Source organism: Fringilla coelebs (assembly GCF_963513975.1).
Source record: "Fringilla coelebs genome assembly, chromosome: 1".
NCBI lineage: Eukaryota > Metazoa > Chordata > Aves > Passeriformes > Fringillidae > Fringilla > Fringilla coelebs.
In genome coordinates this window covers 36574176-36594894 of record NC_140028.1, presented here as the reverse complement: position 1 = coordinate 36594894, position 20719 = coordinate 36574176, and the positions used below count along the sequence as shown (strand labels likewise).

Sequence of the window (20719 nt, the reverse complement as noted above, 5' to 3'; positions counted from 1 at the left end):
GGAGCCGCAGCCGGAGCGGGAGCCACAGCCACAGCCCGAGCCACAGCCGCTGCCGGAGCCGCAGCCGGAGCCGCCGCCCGAGCCGGAGCCACAACCGGAGCCACAGCCGGAGCCGCAGTCCGAGCCGCCGCCGGAGCCAGAGAAGGGGAAGCCGCGGCGCCGGGCACGGCGCAGCTCCGGCGGGAGCCGGGAAACGATTTCTGCCAGCGGGACGCCGGGGAGCCGCCCGCCGCGGCGCGGAGCCTTGGAGGAGCGGGCCGGGAGCTGAGGGGGGCGGAGGAGGCGGAGGCGAGCGGGGCGCCGATGGAGCGGGCGCTGGGGCTGCCCGCAGAAGAGGACCTCTTCCACAAGAGCCTCGCCGCCTCGGCCAAGCGCATGGAGTCCGCCTTCCGCTCGCCCCCGGGGCTCGACCTTTCCCACCCCCGCGACCGCCAGCCCTCGCCGCTCGCCTGCTACGAGGCGTCGGAGCCCGAGGCGCTGCTGCAGCCCGGAGTCGGCGGCGACCCGCTGGCGCTGCCGCCGGGCTCCGTCTGCGTCAAGTACGGCGAGAGCGCCAGCCGCAGCTCGGTGGCCGAGAGCAGCGGCGGCGAGCAGAGCCCCGACGACGACAGCGACGGCCGCTGCGAGCTGGTGCTGCGCGGCGCCGGGGGGGACCCGCGCGTCGCCTCGCCGGCGGCGGGCGGCGGCGGAGGGGGGGGCGGGGGGCTGAAGGCGGCCGAGGGCAGCTGCTCCAACAGCCACGGGCACGGCGGCAGCAAGAAGTCCAAGGAGCAGAAGGCGCTGCGGCTCAACATCAACGCGCGGGAGCGGCGGCGGATGCACGACCTGAACGACGCGCTGGACGAGCTGCGGGCGGTCATCCCCTACGCGCACAGTCCCTCGGTGCGGAAGCTCTCCAAGATCGCCACGCTCCTCCTGGCCAAGAACTACATCCTGATGCAGGCGCAGGCCCTGGAGGAGATGCGGCGCTTGGTGGCTTATCTCAACCAGGGCCAGGCCATCTCGGCAGCCTCCCTGCCCAGCTCCGCCGCGGCGGCGGCGGCAGCGGCGGCGGCGCTGCACCCCGCCCTCGGCGCCTACGAGCAGGCGGCCGGTTACCCCTTCAGCGCCGGGCTGCCCCCCGCCACCTCCTGCCCGGAGAAATGTGCCATCTTCAACAGCGTCTCCTCCAGCCTCTGCAAACAGTGCACGGAGAAGCCTTAAGCGCCGCCGCCGTGGCCGCCCCCCGCCGCCGCCGCGGCCCCGGGGAGCGGCGACAGCCGGCGGCGCGGTCCCGGGCCGGGGGGCGCGGAGGTGGCGGAGGGACTGACCGCTGCCCGGCCCCCGCCACCCTCTGCCCGGACTCGCCTCGCCTCGCTCTTCTCCTCGGTGCCGCCGAGACGGGACCGCGACGGGAGCAGCGTGCGTGCGGCGGCGGGGAGGGGGCGCGGGGCCGGGGGTGCCGCGGGCAGGAACAAGGCCCGGCCCGGGGGCCGCCGGGGGGGCTCGCTGCGCCTCCGGACAAAGGAGAGGCTGGGAAATAGCAGGCCGGGCTGGGAGCCCGGGCTGTCGCCGGGGACAAATCAGAGAGGGCACTTGAACATAGATTTTTTTTTTTTAATTAATTATTAGCAGTATTATTATTATTCTGAGCCAGGAAACAAACAAACTTGAAATGTAAACTTATTATTTAAGTGACTCGCAGAAACAAAGAGACTGAACCATTGCTATGGAAGACTTTGTATTTTTTATCGTCTCTAAACTTTGATCCTGTGAAAATGCGCAAAGTTTGGTGAGAGTGATTTAAAAAATCGAGAGAGTTAAAAAAAAAGACAAAAAATAACCGATCAAAACCCCTACTCCGTGTCGCTGAAAGTATCGCATTTTTAAAAGAAATATTTATGTGCACCTTGTTTCTTTCCACTTTGCAATGATGTATAAACAAGACATGCTATTTATTTGTTATTCTTTAAAATGACCCTTCCACGCCAACAATATTTATCATGTGTTAAGGTCATGGGTCTTATGTGCAGTTACTTTAAATGCTTCCAAAATTCTGTTTATGGATTAACTTAAACTGTGTGCCAAGTGTTTAAAACATTTATTTGCCAACAACATATAACCAGAAATGTTGATGTATCCGAGCTGCTTAGGTTTATGAAAGGTCATCTGGATTTTAAGTTGCATCATCCCTGTATTTAAATTGAGCTTTAATAAATTGCTTCAGTCCAAAAATTACAGGAAAAGTGTATTCTTAATTGCTCAACCAGCTGATTTTTGAAAGGGTATTCTTTGCATTATAACAGGTAATAACTATTTACTTTTACAAGGCATCAGAGCAATAGCTGCTACAAGAACACTTGCCAAGCCAGTGTTTTCCCAGGCGCTGTGTTATCGAAGGTATAATTTAAACCGCTTTTAATGTGTATGTAAATTATTCTGACTGTGGATAATTATTTAAGTTGAAATACTTTAAATACTTTAGGCTAATTTACGGAACGCGTGGAATTCTTCTCTTCCTTTTTCAGGAGATGTGGGGGGCGGGTTTTGATTTTTTTTAATTTTTTTTTTTTTTTAAGAAGAAAAATGAGAGATGGAAAGCAAGAAGTAGCTATTTACCCAAAGTGAGCCTTCAGTTTGAGTTTGCATGGCTGGGTGGCTGCCTCTCTGCCATTTGTAAATCAAGATTTTTTTCTTTATTTTCTTTCTTTTTTTTTTTTTTTCCTTTTCCAGAACGAGTTCTGCTTTTTTCCACTACTTGCAGATAATACAAATTCGGACTGTCAGGTTGGATGGCAAAATAGGAGCCATGATGGATCTGTTGGCAGGTCACGGATGTGTAAAGAGTGATATATATTAAATAGGTCAATCAGATTATGACAGCAATGTACGATCGTTTGTATGTGTATCTATGTCGGAAAGAATCTTTATTAAAATATTTTGAACAAACGTTTGTATTACGCTGTGCTTTGTTAAGCATATCCATCCAGATTAAAGGGGGTGGATGGTGGGGGTGGGTCGTTTTCTTTCCTTTGCCCTGCTCTGAGCGCGCCCCAGTACCCTCCCCGTCACCCCACTCCCGGCTCCGGCTGTCCCAGGCAGGGAAGCGAGAAGTTTTTCCTCCCTGGCTGCGTTCCTCCCACTCCCGTGGCAGGCGGCAGGTGGCCCCCGGCCCTGCCCTGCCCTGCCCTGCCCTGCCCTGCCCTGCCCGGCCCGCGGCTCCACGCCCGCCCCGAGCCGTGGGGCTGGACGCGCCGCGGGGTGCGCTGCGAGACCGCCCCCCCGCCTCCTCCCAACCCGCCGAGTTTTGCAGCCGCCCCTCCCCTCGTGGACCCTCCGCCCTGCCCCAAAGCCAAGGGCAGGGGAAGCGCGCAGCCCCCCAGGCTGTCTGCTCGGCGCCAAGCCCGGCCCGGGGGTCCCGGTCCTGCGGCTCCCCCCTCCCCTCGGGCGGCCCGGGCCGGCGCCGGGTGTCCGCGGAGCCGCCTCTCCCAACGGCAGCACTACAGGCGGGGGAAGGGTATAAATATTTTCTGCTCCACTTCCCATCAAAAAAGATTAATCAGAACCTGTAACTTTTCAGGAAACATAACTGTAAAGTGCCACGGAGCTGTGGGAAGGCAGCCCAGAGAGGGTGGGCAGATCAGCCCCCAGGCGCAAGGAGAAGCGTCTCTCAGCATTTACTAGACAAAGGCTGGGTGCGTCTAATTATGATTATTAAAACAATTTCCATGACGATGTCTAATATTATGTTAATTTGAAAACAACTGTGTATGAAAACTGTCGACTATAATACCTAAATTCATTTAATGAAACACATCGTTAAGGCAATTAAACCTCCTGGATGTGATTAAGGAACATAATTACGACACTGTTCTGCGCCATAATTGGGTGTCTTTAATCAAGGGGTAAAGTGATCAGCAACACAGCCATTAGTTTGTATTGTTCTGTCTCTGCTGTCCATCATTCTGATTAGGAATTAACCACCGCCACCAGCTTGGCGTGGTGCGTGCCTGTGTGTGTGTCTGTGTGAGTGTGTGTTCGTGCATATAACATCGCAGGACACATTTGCTGCAATATTTACCGCTTAATGTCTCTGGCTACCGAGCGGGCTTCCTTCCCGGAGAGGTTCCCTTGGAAGGTGCGGGCTCTGCCCGGCTTTGCCCGGCTGTGGGGTGGGAGAAAATAAGCCAGGTCACAGCAAACTCCTGGAGCGGCCGGGACCTAAGGTGGGGAGAAGGCAAGGGGCTGGGGGAGGCCCACGCCCTGCCTCCCGGTTCCCGTGGTCGGGGGCAGGGTCCGAAGTGTGCGGGCCGGGCCTGGAGCGCTCCCCGCCGGCTCTGGGGAGCGAGGTCTGTGGCACATGGAGCGGGTTGTCCGCTCACCGCTCTCTCCCGCCTGCCTCTGCCTCGGAGCGACGGGACAGCGGAATGAAAATCTTTGTCATTCCTGGCTACGGCCGCCGCCCGACTTTGGACTCTCTTTCTTCCTTTTCGATTGCTTCGGAGGGGGCGAGGGGTCCGTGCCAGGTAGAGGTGCTGCTGCTCCTGGCCCCACTCTCCTGTCGCGCTGCGCCGGGCATCCTCCCTGGGAAGCGGCGCGAAGCCACTGGGCCAGTCCCTGAGCAGGTCTTGCCAATGGAAGCGTAATGTGTGCCGGGCTGGGGGGAGGAGAGAGGCTCCCCCGCCCGCCTTAAAGCTTGACAGATCACTTAGCCAGAAATGAACATGTACCCTTTCAAAAGAGCTTCTTCCCCGTTTCCAATCGCCCCACCGAATCGGGATCTCCCTCAACCTCATCCGGAGCTCCCTCTGCCCCCGCCGCCCAGCCTGGCTCCCTTCCCCGGCCCCTTAGCCCGGCTCGGAGCCTAGATTGTCCCAGCATGAGTGACATTGGCTTTCCTAATGTAATGACTTATGAAAGATATAATCATGTGTTAAATTGAATCCTCCGCTTAACTGTTAATGGTGTGCTCTGGGCACATTTACGTATTAGATGCTATGGTAACTAATTACCACTAGAAGAAGGGATAATACACTTTCCAGACTTTGACAAATAATTATGAGTGTTCACATCCCTGCTAGCAGCAGTTGCAGCGGATCTGCTGGAATGAGTAAGTGAATAAATGAATGGGTAAGTGAACTTGTGTGCATGGAGGGGACTAGATAATGAATAGTGGTCAAGTGAGTTTTCTTATTAAAACCTTTAATGAAAATGTGATTTAGGGTGGAAGGGGGAAAAAAGTGCGACGCTGCCTCTAAACGTAATTAAATCGCGTAATATAAACATCAGAAACATAAATAAGTTTGCTTTTAATTAAAACTCAGCAGTCGAAGTAAATTATCCACGTGCTCGGAAACTTTACAGCAATTAACACTTTTTTTTTCTTTTTCCTTTTTTTTTTTTTTTTTTTTTTTTTGTGGTGGTGGTGGCGGAGGGAGGCTGTTAGGGGGTAAAACAAACGAGCCGGGACTCCGGACTCTCTCCAGGATCATTTGTAACTGTGATCGCACCGCTGTTGCCCACAGGCCAGACTGATCCTGAGGCTCTAAGCAATCGGCGAAGAGCTCCTTCTCGCAGCGGGACAAAAGTTTGGGGAAGTCGGTCTGGGCCCCGCGGCGGCCCCGGCCCCGCCGCCCGCCCGCTCCGCGGGGCCGCTGCTGCCCGTCCGGGCCCGGCCCCGCCTGGGAAAGCTCCGGCACTAGCGGAGCCCATGCAGGGCGTAGGACAGGCTCTCCCTGAAGCTTTGCGCGTGGCTTAGGCAGGCGCCGCAGGGGTTAAGCCGATTGTGCCCGCTCCTGCGCTGCCATCCCGCCGGAGCGGGGGCAAAGGCGGGAGCCGCTGCCGAGAGCTGGAGCCGGCACGGCTGCCCCGGCCCCCCAGCCCCACCCGGGGGCTCCTAGCAGCCCTCCACGCCGCAGAGAGGACATCTGCCAAATGAGCGCAGAGCTGAAGCCAGTCCCATTTACCCCCGGTCACTCATCAGCTCGGTGTCACCCAGCCCGCCCACACCCGCCCTCGAAGCGCTCCGGAGGGGAATTTGGTCTGGTTCGGCTCGTTCTCCAGCCTCGGGAAGGGTTAAATCCTTCCTCAAGCCCCTAGTTGCCCTTGTCCTCTCAACCTGATTCAGAGACGTGTAATAAAATAGGAAGCAAATTTATGGTGTGTTTCAAGCACTTTACTGCTGTATTTTTAAATTCATATATGCACATATAAGAACTATGATCTGTGAATAATTTGAAATGCTATAGGAAAATGATGTATTTTAGATCAAACATAACCGTTTTCTTACGTAATTGTCTCCGATTAAAAGAAAAAAATAAAGATACATTTTGAAGAGAGACAAAGCTGAAAATCTAATGACAGCCATAAACTGCTAGACAGCCATAAATTAACGTCTTCATCAAACACTGAAGGGATCAGTGCTTATCTAAATCAACAATTATTTCTTCCGAGAAGTTGCAGAACAGATTGCCCCTTTAATACTATTTTTAAATCTTCGTAACTGAGGATTAGGGAAAAACAATCGCCTTTCCAGAGTAAACCTCCTCTCCACCAGCCGAAGCTATCCAAACTCACCGAACACCCAGACCGCTTCCCCAGGAACCTCCTCAGGGGTCCCGTCCCCTCGTCCCACTGCAGCATCCCTGGAAGCTCGTGATGCTTTCAGGAAGGGGCATGCAGGAGTCTTTCCTCACGCCCCTCTCCCCTGATTTTTGCCGCGGGCCGGGGGAGGTGGGAGCGCAGGAAGCACAAGCCGGCGGCGGCAGCCCGGCGGGCAGCGGACGGGGATGAGGGGATGCGGGCGGGCGAGGGTGCGCGTCCCCGCCGCCGCCGCGGGCCGGGGGCATCCCGGAGCCGCAGCATCCCCCGGTGCTTCCACCACCAGCTCAACTAATGCCCATCCGCTTTTCAGGTTCAAAGCTTTAGCGAGGCGCCACTTCTCCCAGCTGCAGCCACCTGCGAAGCCGGTTTTGCAAGAGGCTGCTGTAAAGAATTCATTTTTTAAAGGCATCTGAAAGATACGTTGTGAAGAGAGGCGATTCACTGGCTCGCAAGATGGAAATTAGACAGGGAAAGACTTGCTGCCTGTAGGAGATTAGAGAGCGACTAAACTCTTTGGAAGAAAGAGGTAGTTGGAAAGATGAGCTGATGGGGAAGAAGTCGCTGTCAAAAGTCATCACAGGGTGTTTGCCTACTGACTTTTACTCTCCCTGTAGCCAGAACTCAGACTTTTATTCAACTTTTCTGCACTCATAGCTGCTGGTTTTGGGGGAAAAAAAATAAACCGACACATTAGTGTCAAAATGGGTTTAACAAATCTTTGAAGATAGAAAGAATCCTGCAAGGGTTCTAGCAAGAAGAGCTGAAGCTTAGGCTACTTTTGATTTTTTATTTTGGTGTGAATAGCTCTAAAGATGAGCACTTTTCTACTATTATGAATGATGTGCTCATACAACCTCAGTACATGAGATCCCAGGGAAGCTTGATGCATAGAATAAACACAGAACTGGTTTATATGAGGATCAATATCCCACCACAGCTTCCTCGCTTTCACTTTAAAATGGAATATTGTCTACCTTTTCTTGATATGCTTTTATATATTTCTTCATATTTATTGCTAATTATAAACATAGACAATAACTTAAGGATCACAATACTTTCATAATCGTACCTTTGAGGGGTGTTTTTGTAATGAGGTAATTTTTCTATTATGTAGTAGGTACATATGCTGGTTTAGGTAGTAGACAGGAAAATACTTCACTTTCTATGGTCTGGCAGTTAGAACAGTTCTATTCATATGAGTTAAGCATATGCACGATTTGATACCTTGAATAGTTTAAAAATACAGTGCTATACAAGTAACATCAAGGCAGCCAACCTAGTATCAAATCAAACACTAGATAAAATACAGTGCTAGGGGCTCTCACTAAGTCCTTCCTTTCAGGCTATCTTTCAGACCATTATGGAAAGCTCACTCAGAAATGTGCCCTTCAAGAAATCTCAAACAATGCCACTTTTTAATTTATAAATTTCAGTAACTTTTAATGGTGCTTGGAGTTAGAAAAATTGCACAGCTACACACACATTTACCAAACCCAGAAAATGCTGCAGGTCTGTCTTCTCTAGGAAGCATCTTCAATAACCCTCGCAGACATACCTGACAAGCATTTCTACATGAAGGAATGGAGAAACATCGATGTCTTTAGGGTACAACCATCCTATTAAATACCTGGAGAACTACAGCTACAGTGATACCTAGAAAAGCCAAGTTGTGCTTTGCTGGTGCACTGCTGTGCATCGTAACAATTTCATTCATATCCCCTTTTAAAATGAATGATCTGTGAAGACAGAATATTTTACTTTAGGTAGTACATCTTGTACTGCATGGAGGTTTGCAAAAGTAAAAGCCTAGGAGTTTTTAGGAATCACTAGTGGACTGCAGATCTTTATATTAATTTTGAATAATGTCCTAGGAATGTCAGAAGTACCACTTTTTTTGCCTCACCTGATGAGAATTGGCTTATGTTCCTTGGCGGGGTGGGGGGGGGGGGGGGGTGTGTGATAAAAAAGACATGATACTTTTCAATATTCAGATGAGTTTCTGTATTTCACTGCTGAATAAAAGGCTTTTTTTTTTTTTCATTACAGAATTATCTGCCAAGACCAGAAAAATGTAGTATGTTGAAATAATAATTAAAAAATTAAAGCAATAGTTGTGAATCTGTGAGAAAAGTATAAACATAAGCTGGAAAAAATACCACAGACAATCATTCAATATTAAAATAGATATATTCCTTTTTATTCTGCCCTTGAAATACAAAATTCCTTTAAGATGTTAGATTACTAAAATAATGAAATTTCTATTTTTTTGCTCAGAAGTACCTTAGTTGATCTAGGAGCTTGAACAATGGATATTAACTGTTAAAGTAGAACCTAGCCATTGTTCATCTATATACAAATTGTGAGTTTGCAAAATTAAGAGCACTTCACAATCTCTTGAATGACCAGTCAATAATGACAAAATAAAAGATCGTGTAAAATTCTACAAGAAAAATTCACAGACCAGTAATTATTCAAAAATAGCAATGCCAAAAATAGTGACATGCAACTGGCTTAAAAGCATAAAGAACAACTCTTACACGGTTTTGTATTATTACATTAGGACATACTGACAGAGATTTGAAAATCTAATTTGCAAACAGGTACACATATACTCGATGGTTTCCTAAATAATGGAACATTTAAAAAAGTTTACAATAGCATCTAGCAGTACTAAGTGCCAGCATGAAAATGGAGAACATTCAATCTGTAAATTAAAATAAGAAGAATAATTAAAAAGCTATGTTTTAGCATTCACATTAGTGCATGATAAATTAACTTTCTTCTTGGGTGCTATAAAGGGCCAGACTGACTTAATAAATCTATTTTTTTTTAATGAGAAAAAAAGGTGCTTATATATTTTTTTAATAGCAGAAGATACTATTGATACAGCCACAGACACCAGCAACTTCCAGTCAGAGGCTGGTAGTGACCAGCCGAGTCACATCTCAAACTGATGGGTGAGTGCACCAGTTCATCAAGGAATGAATTGGCAGAGGAATTCAGGGGGTACCCACCTGCTCCTCCTGCCTGATCCTGCACCTGCCAGGTCTGTGGATGCCCCCAGCAGGTACTGCTGGGCTGGCAGGGCAGACCCCTCTGCTGAAGTGGAGAGCTGGGAGAGGGAAGCCCAGGTCTGCCTCCTCCCACGCTGCCCTGCAGCCCCACTGGCACCTGAACGCTGGCAAAGAGCACTGCTCTTTCTGCCCAGATGATTTTGCCTCCAGTGACAGACACAGAGCTGCACAATCCTGGGTCCTGCAGCCAAGGAGGTCATCAAAAAGGGTGTTGTGCCCTATGCAATGAGACATGCTCTTCTTGGCACAGCACCCAGCACCTAGCTTGGCTCCAGCTGGGATTTTTGGGGATGCTACACCCTGTTGCGCTGTATCAGCTTATTGACCAGGAATGCCAACACCATGGGCCTTCAGCCCTGCTCCATGGAGACTGAGTCACCCCTGGTCAGACCAGCTGCTGACTCTCAGTTTGTCCCCTCCTCATTTGCTGAATACATGGACCAGAAGGGCTTAACCAGCCAAACTGATCTATCAGGAGCCTGGGTTACCAGGGACACAATTCCAGGCCAGGCTGAGCAGACCCTGCCTTGCATTTGATTATTTTGGTTCTTGAGCAAAAAGAGCAAGCAATTTTTATCCCAACAGAATGCTGGCCTCTTTTGTGGTGTCTCTAATTCTGATGCAAGGTCTCCAAGCAGCTTCATAGAGATTTCATCCAACTCCTGGGAAAGATTCTGACCCTTTTCTCTTTTTTTTTTTTTTTTAATGGAGCATACCATACAGATTTAATTTGCTACTTTGGAGACAATCTAGTTCTTCTTTTAATTTCAGAATAGATACTATACAAATTGATCAGCAATTTATCTGAAACTACTAATGATTTGCATGTACTTTTGGCACAGTCCTATTATGCCCTATCAAATTATGCAGCAGCCAGTGATACTCTAATTCAAAATCCTAAAAATAGAATACAATTATAAAAAAGAGGCTTCTGTTTAAAACAAATACCCACTGTTTTTTTTCGCAGTTGCTTCAGGTTTTTGTTTTAAAGTTGGATGCCAAAGAAGGATTCATCACAATTGTAGCATGAGACATTTTACAGCTTACATATAAGCAATAATGGAATACAGTCAACAGTGTAATGATATCAACATTCCCTCCCTCAATAAACCAGGCTCTAATGTCCAGACTGGATTGTGAGCTACAGCTGAGTACAGAATAGCTTCTACAGAGTAACCACAGGAGTAACCAACCTGAGTACAAGAATGTCTCCATAAAAACCAATTTTACTCTGTGGCACAAAACAATAATCAGCTTTTGCTGTTGATTAAATATTGAAGTAAAGTTAAAGCATTTAATCAACTGCAAAGCCATTTAATGTAAGTGTACTCCAAATTTGTAGACATTATTGATACTATATATGAAGAGAAAATGTTTATCTGCTATATCTCACAAAACCACAATTTCCTTTTTGGATGATTTGGAATGTGGCTGTACCAACCTCTGAAAGTCTTTCTACTGATGCTGATGCTTATTTAGGGTATGTGCTTTACACAAATAACTGAGCAGACTTCTACAAAAATAATAATTATTAATTCTTAGTATGTAGGTAGTCTATAGGCCATCAAGTGCCATATAGATTAGTAGAATTTCTGATTTTGAAAGACTTACTCTGCCACATCCCAAAGAGAGATGTTTTTCGGAACACAAGGCAAGGCCCACAGATGTGGCTATTCTACCATTACAATTATCATCTTGGCAAATTGAGACTGGACAGCCATGGGACTCCTCATCAATCTCTGAAGTGATGGCTGGGAAGAGAGACAGGGTCTAAACTCTCAGATTTTGTGCACTAGGAAATTAATTTTCCAAACAAGAGCCGGGCACCCAGTGAAGCAGGTTGGGCAGCCAGTATAAACTTCTGTGGCTGCCCAGGGTTTTCACTTGCTCAAATTTTGGCCCCAGGGAAGAGCCTGTTTTCCAATTTGCAGATGGACAAGTCTGTTTCCAAACACAGGTCACACTATTCTGCCTATGCACAACTTAGGCAAGGTAAAACAATGTTAAAAAAGATTTTTAGATGCCACACTTGCCCTTGAAACCCTCTTCCTCTTTTGCCTTTTTGGAGAAATGAACAAAATAAGAAATGGTCAAAACAAATGCATGAACATGTTACTAAGAAACAGTGAGAGAAAGAGAAGCTAATTTTTGAGGTGACAGAATAATTTCAAATGGGCTTCTATATTTTCTCCCTGAACAGCATGCTTTCTGGGGGGGGGCTCAAGAGCCAAAATAGATAATTTAGGCTTGATTGAGAGCCTATTAAAATCAACAGAACTTATCTTCTGACTTTAAATGATTGCAGGAAAGAAATCACATATTTTAAATTTTTGCACTGCATTCCAAAAAAAAAAAAAAAAAGGAAAAGGAGCAAGAAAGCAAAGCATTCGCCATCAGTACATAAACCTGAAGTTAGAAATGTGTTGTCAGCAAGACATTCTTGTAAATCATCCTCCACTACCCCACACAACTTCCATCACATCTCCCAAATAAAGGGCTAAGACTCCCAGGACCATGAAAGAAATAAAGTAAATATAAAGTTAGGATAATAATCACAAGAAGCTCCCCCTTTCTTGCTATTATGCTTCTATGAGCAGATGCTGATATTCATGTAAGTGGCCTGGATTCACCCTCCCTGTAAATCCTGCTCATCTCACAACCAAGAGTATGGGGATGCACCTTGTAGAGATGCTGGGCTATTGACTTGGCCAGACTCTCGTCAGGTCACCTCACTTCTCACAACTCAAGCAGGACAAATTGAGGCTGCACTTCCCTGCATCTGGTCTTTACCTCCAGCCCAACAGCTTTTCTCCTTAGAAACAAAGAGGAAGGAGGTAAAAGCAGAGAGGGAAAAGCAAACGTTTCCAAAAATATAAAGCTGAGTGATGGAACAGAGCAAACATGAGATTAGTGGAAGGCATATAGGCAGCTGCTCAATTTCTTAAGGACCTTAGCTTGTAACGAAAGGCAATATCAACGTCTGGCAGGAGGATACCAAGGCCCATGCGACTGTTATCAAGTCTGACAGCTTTGTTTTCTGCTAGTTCTACATCAAAATGAGACAATAGTATGAAAAGAAACATCTTCATCTCATTCATTGCGAGGAACCTCCCTGGACACATGCTGATCCCAGAGCCAAAGGGCATTAGGAAATACTTCAGTTTTCTTCCTGCCTTGTAGAATGTGGTTTTCTTCTTGCCATTCTCTATGTATCGATCGAACTTATACTCCTGAAAATGAAAGAGAAAGAGAGAGACAGCGTGATATCTAACAAGGCAGTTACATGAGCTGCTTTCTTTGCACAATGGTAACGCGTCTGAAACCCAGAAAATAAGATAAAGAGGAAGACAAGGAGCTGACAGCTTCTTCTTTTTAGTTGGTTCCCTCAAGTTTCATTAGCTCACATTATCTGCCCTGCAAAGAACACTCTTTAAAATCCACTTATTTAGCTTAGTCCTTTTACATCAAGCTCCTTCAACTTCCTCATCTCATCCACTGAGTGTCTGGCCTATATTGATTGTAATTAGATTTTGACCGCTTTGTAGCAGGGACAATGAACCTTAGTGGAAGGACAATTTTCTTGTAAAGCATCATACAAACTCAGTGTGGTACATACATCATGAATAAGGATAATCTGCACAATTCTGCAAATGCCTATGAATAAATTAATGCATTGCACCAATTTTGCTCTTGCAAGCCAGAGCAAAATCCATCCTTCTTTTGCACCGAATGGTGCAGATTATTCAAAAACTCCAGCGCTTTGCAGTCAGTTTTCCTTTCACTTGGAGATAGTTGCTGCTTAATTTGCCACATCTTACCTTCAAATATTTTGCTGCAGAAGCTGTGAGCAAGGCAGGACAATGCCAGTGACTGACCATTACAAAGAGGGTGTTTTCAAGTAAGGCTTGAGGTCACACTTGTAACCTACGTTCCATAAATTGAACATATTTCTGACTATTTTTGAGTAGCAGGATCCCTGTTTAGAGATAATTTGTGTTTTTGAATGAAGGAGATCTGGCATCCTCACTCAGTCAATGGCAAATTAACCACTTACAAAACCCTCCTGCATGCTTTGAATAAAAATGACAGGCACTTCTTGCTTATGGTCACTCATTAGCATTTGTCCTGCTTTGCATACATCTGCTATAGCAGCAGCCATTTGGAGCTGGCTGGGAACAAGTCAGTCAGACAGAAACCGACCTCAACTGATTAAAAAACCCCACACCACCATTAAAAATACACTGATACTGATCTACCCATTAGATTAAAGGCTCTGGAAATCTCACACTCCAGGTCTTGCTGTTGAGAAACAAATGTCAGGGGAGGTGGTCAGTGAGAAAGGGAACAAATACTAGGTGCACTGGAGGGGATGTAACTTGGGGTGCTGAAGTGCAAGAGCTTATTTCACTAAATGACAGAGGCCTAGATTTTCCACAGATATAAAGGTGATTCTATGTCTGCGTCCACTGACAGGTAATTCTTTTCAGTCTCTTTGAACACCCCAGCCAAAAGGAAGCAAGCCTTTATTTTTTTCTGCCAGGAAGTTATTGCTTCATTTGGAGCAGCACAGTAACAAAAATGAAAGCCCAGAATATCGTAAGATTTACTTCCTGAATTCTAAATCCTGCTGATCTAAAAAAGCACTGCTAAATATGAACTGCAATAGCTTAAAAACCTAACCCAGAGCTCTTCATTTCGCTCAAATGTTTTCACAAGGTGCACTTCTGGTGTCTGGAAGAATTAAGAACTGTGTTATTGAACACACAGGCACACTAGGTCAAACCTTATGCTTTCTTTGTCATATTAAGAGCTTTCTGAGACTTGCAATTGCTTTTAACAAAAAATGAATTTCTGTCTAAGGAACAGGGGAAACAGAAAACAAGTGTGAGACAGGAATGCAGCCAGTGACAGTGACATCAAACCCAGGGCTGCTGAAGCCCCTTGGGTTGAGTAGTGTTTCCTTAAAAGCTAGTTCACTGACTAAATAAAGACCAATTTTTAAAAATGAAGGAATTTTCAGCCATGCACAAGGTCTCCTGAAAGAGACATGGTGGCTGACAGCAAGGAAAAGGTCAGGACGCTGAGCAAAAGCAGGCAATGAAGTTCTGTGTGGATGAGCTGCTACAAGTATTATGAAAACTGAGCAATCTCCTGTGATTGATCTAAGTCTCCTTCTGTCACATACTGTATTTAGCTTTGTTTGGGAAGTCACCATAGAAGGTTTCCTGCAGGGTTTCCTGATACTTACTCTATGGGTTTTGCAGAGTTCATTTACTGAGCTCTATAACTAGCTGAGTTGGAATTTAGGGTTTCACTTATACACTTTATAGAAAACTGACTAATTTATTTAGGCCTTAATGGGTGGAGAAAGAGGTCAGAAATATATGTGCTTACACACTTACACAATATGGTGCCAAAGCACAAGATAGCTTGAACTTAAATTTATGTATCCAGGAGAAAAAGCATTGCTACAAAATTATCTCATCAAGCTGCCTGTTTTCCCAGGAAAAGTTTTCCCTAAATACATGACAAGCTCAAGACTGCACCTTTCAAAAAATTCATTCTCCATCTCTATCTGATCCTCAGTAGTTATTGTTGAAAGCACACTGCATATTTTAAGAACCAAACAGAACAGTGATTTCCCCACTTTTCGAGAGGGGCCCATGTGCTGAAATCAATGTACTGCAATGTGTGGATTGCTCATTCACTATCAAAAAGATAAAATATATGAACTAAAGCTGTACTGTGAAAGCTGAGCAGAGCTGATACTAAGCAGATATATTCAAGCAATGGAAATATGGTAATATATTCTGGCAATTATTGGATAAGGGAGGAGATCAGTTTCCACACTGATGCTTTTGGTCTAGGACCTAAACAAACAGATGGACTTTTGACAAATCAAGAGCGTTCTCCAAAATAAAGTGTTAAGGATAAAATAAAAAAAAAAGAGATTATTTGTTAGCTGTTATCTATCCTTTTTAAGGATAAAAATACTAATCAACTATTTGCCAATAGATGAATTATTTTTAAAACCCTGCTTTTCTTTGCAGGCTTTATCTTCATTTTTGGGTGGGGACAGCCAGCAGAGCTCCCCTGAATGTAATTTTCATTCACATGGCTCCAGTGTTCATCTCAGTGACTATACCTTACTCCTGCTGACTCCAACATGCTCCACACCTCCTCTCACTGAGGCTGGCAGAGCTCCTACACAACGAAATGCTGTCCTGCACCAACGAGGCACTTTTGCAAGCTCTCATCTTTAAATTCCTGAAAGGGAGAGCTTCACGGAGCAACTTCTCTAACACGGGCTTTCTATAAACATGTAAAAAATCCAGTTCCTTTCTTCTTTGGCTCAAATGCCAAGGATGGAAATCAGCATGGCTGGGAGACAGCCATTTGCTTAGGAAATAGGGGTGAGGAATGGATGAGGTACAAGCTCTTGCCTCTCAGGCAGAAAAGCCATTTAACAGCCTCAGCGTGCACCCTTCCTCTTTCTTGCTCTTCCTCTGTGGCACCCTGGGCTGGGGACAGCAATCTGGGTAGCAACCTAGCAGAGAGGAGGACTATTCAATTTGCATGCAGGTGGTGAACTTCTGAAGCTGTATTACAGCTGAGGCAGGGTGGATTAATTTTGAGTCTTTGATATTCATTAACTTGAGCGTCAGAGAAAAATACAAGGAGATGACACAATTACCCTCCGAGCTTCGCTGCAGAGCAACAGCTTTACAGTCTCAAGTTCACAACACTCTAATTGATCAAGAAGGGGTGAATCCCTACGAAGGGAGGTGAAAAAGCATAAGGCTCAAGTAAGACACTGCTATTATAGGGCTTCAGAGAGTCAATGATGCTTTGCGGGCACTTAGCTAAATGGCCCACATTATTTGCTATTTAAACCACCTTCTATTATTCAGCCCTCCTTGGGTATCAAATGATCCACTGCCAAACAAAGCCCACATTTAGCCTAAAGTTTATGGTAGTCAATGTGCAATTGTCAATTCCTTTGAAAGCAGTCGCAGTCAGTCTCATCACCATATTTCTCTCTTCAGGCCATGAATCCTTTGACCTGCAGGGCCCTAGAAAATACATCTGAAACTAGGAAGATTTGTTCCACAAGAAGGAACAGCAGTAAAAAAAAAAACAAAAACAACAACCACAGATCACAAAAGGCTTGGCTGCTTCGATGTGCCTGGAGTAGGAAGAGTAGCACCAGCTGAATGTTTACCTTAGGATCTTCATAGACCTCAGGGTCCATGTGCAAAATCTGCGGGTAAAGCGCTATCCAGTCTCCTTTCCTCAAAACGACTTCTTGATCCCCTTCAAGCTTGAGAACAAAATCCTCTTGGCTGATGCGGATGTTCATAGAGGAGGAGCACATTCTTAAACTCTCGTTTAAGGCACTCTCTAGGATTAAACAAAAGGGGGGAGGGGGGAAGCATCAGAAATATGGGAGATGACTGGAAGTTATACATGGCTACGACTGCTGATTCTCCAGGAGTCTAGTAGGGCAGGCTAAAGGGAAAAAAAAAAAGGGATAAAACCACACAAGCAAAACCAAACATAAAGCAGAGACCAGGGGAGGCAATACACAAGCCCGCAGGGCTGGGGTGGGGCAGTCAGGGATGATGAGCCTCCCGAAGTGATTCTCCCTGATGGAGATGAGAAATTCTGCCGGTTGTAAGCAGCACCAGGTTTTGGGTGGAAAGTCATTATTCAGGCATCGTGTTGAAAACAGCGCAATCAAAAGACATGAACGCTTTATGCATTTACATATATTTTGGTGGTTGCAAACAAGTACCAGCGAAAGCATCCATGGAGCTGTTCAGCTTGCCTTTTGAAAGTTGTTGGATTTAATGGTAGGACTACACATTAGAAATCATTCTGCTTGTTAATTCTGTAGTCATTCTGAGAATTTTTAAATGCATTTTCTTTTCAATGCACTATGCTGCCAAATTATAGTGTCTGTTGTGGTCAGAGTGAATGAAAGCAATTCATTATTTGCCTAGTAATTTTAAGAGAGAAAGACACTTCTAATTGGCCTAGAGGAAACAAAACATAGTCCTTTCAGGTTTGGGGAAAGCAAGATTTCTGTCTCCACCATCACATCCTGGAAGGCTCCAGAAGCTGAATGTCCTTGCTTTCCCAGTGGCCTTCACCTTTTGCTCCTAGCACGACAGATTTTATGGCTAATTTCCGGCAATTTATCCTGGCAGTTTGAGGAGGAATTCCTTTGGGAATAATATGCATAATTTGCATAAATCATTCTGATAGCATGTATATCAGCATGTAGCTCCTGTCTAGGGCTGCATCTCTCACTTTGTAATCAAAACTGACTATTTTTCCACCAGTGTGTATGGGCACTGTTATATGTGACTTGATTCCTTCTAATCATTAGTGTGAAAAATAGCTTAAAATAGAGTTTCATTTGTATGTAATAATCCATTTGTATCTGCCTTTATGTTTTGTGATATCAAATAAGCCTTCTCTAAGTGTTCACCAAGGCACTGCAATTGCTGGACCCAAAAGGTTAGTTTATTAGAGACAGTAGCTACCCAGTGTAGATGCCTCTGAAAAAAATAATAACAAACGTTCTTTCACTAAAAATTAAATCTGGTGCAGCATGCATAGCAAATAAAGTGGCCCTGGATGCTTTCTTGCAGGAGGTTTTTCCTTAAGCATGCATTTGTCTAAAGAAATGAGGCTGCGGTCAGCTTTGTGTGGCCAGTGCCGTGATTCAATGTGACGTACAGTGAGTCTGTGCATATTCTTTTGGACTGCCTTCGTTACTATAATCAGGCAGAGTCAAATCGGCTTGTTGGTGACGAAGCCAGAAAAGAACCCTGGTTCCAGAAGATGGCCTCTACTGCGGATAGCCACAAGGCACCTGACACGATAGATTTCAACTGGCAGCGCTCTGGCAACAAAACTTTACGCGGTACAAAGGAAGGGTCCAGCCTCAGCTCCAGACTGCCTTCAACCTGCAAAATATGAAGCTGGTAGCTTTGTACCAGTCCACCATTTGGAAATGGTGGTGACATACATGGAGACGGCAGAAATCAAATGAGAAAGAGAGAAGGAGGAGAGAAAAAAAAAGAGAAATAATTACAAAGCGCCGCGGCAAACTAGCAGCACGTTTAACCACCCAAGCAATGCGGTCACATCCTATCGGCGGACATCCTCCCAGAAAGCGCGGCAGTCCCTGCCCGCTGCCGGATCTCAAATGACAATTGGGCAGCATATCTTATGCAGAAGTTAATCACAATAATGGAGCACAAAGTGTGGCTTAGCGGTCAGATCGTAAATGACAAATCTGTTTTACCTTCCAGTACCAGTTATGTGTGGAAGGCGAGCTTGGCTCTCGCTCTGAGCGATCATGCCGATAATCATTAGATGACAAAAGTAATGAGTCACATTATGATCAACAAAGGAGAATGGAGCTTGTATGGCTTTGCAGGCTCACATTAAAAAAATAGACAGTCAGCTTTCCACAAATGCCAGAGCTATACGTTGAGAGGAATGACAACTGCACAATAAAACTGCAGCCTTTACTTGCAGTTGTCATAGTTCAGCAGACACCAGCCATCGCCGCTGACAGACCAGCTGGGTAGCTTGGGAGGCCTTCCATTCTGCACCGTGAGGTACAGTAAATTATCCAGCACGGTAGAGCAACATCTGTTTCTGTGCTTGTGCCGAACAAACAAGGCAATTTAAAGCATACCAAGGGATAACCAAGCAGCAAATGAACATGACCCTCATTTTTTTCCCCCCTTCTTACACACATGAGATGCTAAACTTCACTGTGCAAGTGCTACATAAAGAAGCCAGGCTGTTGTTTGATAAGGTGTTGTCAGAGAGATTTTACATCTTTTCTAGAGAGAGAAGGAGGGGGGAAGACAGAGATATATCTCATAGTATTGTTATTCTTAGAATCCTCCCACTTCTCTCTTCATTTCTCTTATACTAAAGCTAGCACTCAGCTTCCAATTCATTCTAGACTTTTTTTTTTAAAAACTGTTTCAATATACTTATAAATATTCAGTCTTTAAACCCTAATTTGCTATACTTAGTTCACATGCCTTCAAGCATTTGTCTTCCAATTTCCACTGAATAAATGCGTACTAATGAGAAATAGAGCAAGCTGCTGAGGCAAAGCTGGGTGACTTGAGCCTGGCCTGCCACCAGCTTGTGATAGGCAGGCAAATTGAGTTAAAATGAAAAGTCTTGTCAGCTGAAATACAACATGGTAGCCAAACAGCAAGCTGTCAATCATCCAGCCAAAACAAGGGACTGCAGGTAATAAAAGGTCATTGCGAATCATAAGTGCATTTGGCTTTCGTAGGCAAGTTAATTTTAATTAAACATGATCTCTATCTGTAAATGTTTTATAAAACTTATTGTGGAGTAATGGATTGTTAATTTTACACTAACACAGAGCAGGTAATAGGGTGCAATAATTATTAGAGTGTATTGTAGGAAAATAGCTATTGAGTATGCAAATATTTGGGGGGGTCATTTACCCACGGGCATCACGGTGTGCCAACACAAACGATAATCTGAAACAAGTACATTTGCATCTCACTCAGAACTAAATGGTACTGCTCAGCCCATTCTGCAAAAATACATTTATTTCTTTTGATTCAACCACTGATTTTAATGCTTAGCATTTGTGTTACAACTACACACTCTGTATTAGCTCCTTTTTTTGGGTCCCTACCCTTTCTTGTGTACAAAACAATTTTACAAGCTGTGCTCTTTTTGCAGGAATATCTGGGATTCAGCAATGACCTGGGGCAAGAATACTTCACCATATAAATGAATGGACTAATATTAAATAAACGAACTGACTAAACATGCCTTGCATTAAACATGCACTAAGTACATCTCTGCTTTACCCTTGGCATTTCCATTATATCCAGTTTAATTGACAGACCATTTTCATGTGTCCTTTACAATATTAGAGCTCTGTTGTGAGCCATAATGTCTAATAATGTATATTACTCTGTGCGCACAAATACGTTTGGATTTTGGGATTGCATTGTGTTATGCAGACAATACAAAGGGTGCTG

The 20719-nt window shown here is 45.5% G+C and overlaps 2 protein-coding genes across 2 annotated transcripts in view; one reads left to right on the top strand and one right to left on the bottom strand.

The window, feature by feature from the left end:
* Window positions 1–303: 303 nt before the first annotated feature.
* On the top strand, window positions 304–1203 carry BHLHE22 (basic helix-loop-helix family member e22; the record flags this gene model as incomplete). The annotated part of the gene is made up of 1 exon (XM_084211751.1): window positions 304–1203. One exon carries the CDS (start codon window positions 304–306, stop codon window positions 1201–1203), a length of 900 nt encoding a protein of 299 aa, XP_084067877.1.
* Window positions 1204–8811: 7608 nt separating this feature from the next.
* Window positions 8812–20719, bottom strand: part of CYP7B1 (cytochrome P450 family 7 subfamily B member 1) — a 124945-nt gene continuing 113037 nt past the window's right edge. The window contains exons 5-6 of the mRNA XM_084216356.1: window positions 16879–17057; window positions 8812–12886 (exon numbers count right to left, since the gene is read on the bottom strand). Coding sequence (XP_084072482.1) covers window positions 12590–12886; window positions 16879–17057 — 476 coding nt within the window. The 3' untranslated portion in view covers window positions 8812–12589. The remainder of the gene's footprint in view (window positions 12887–16878; window positions 17058–20719) is intronic.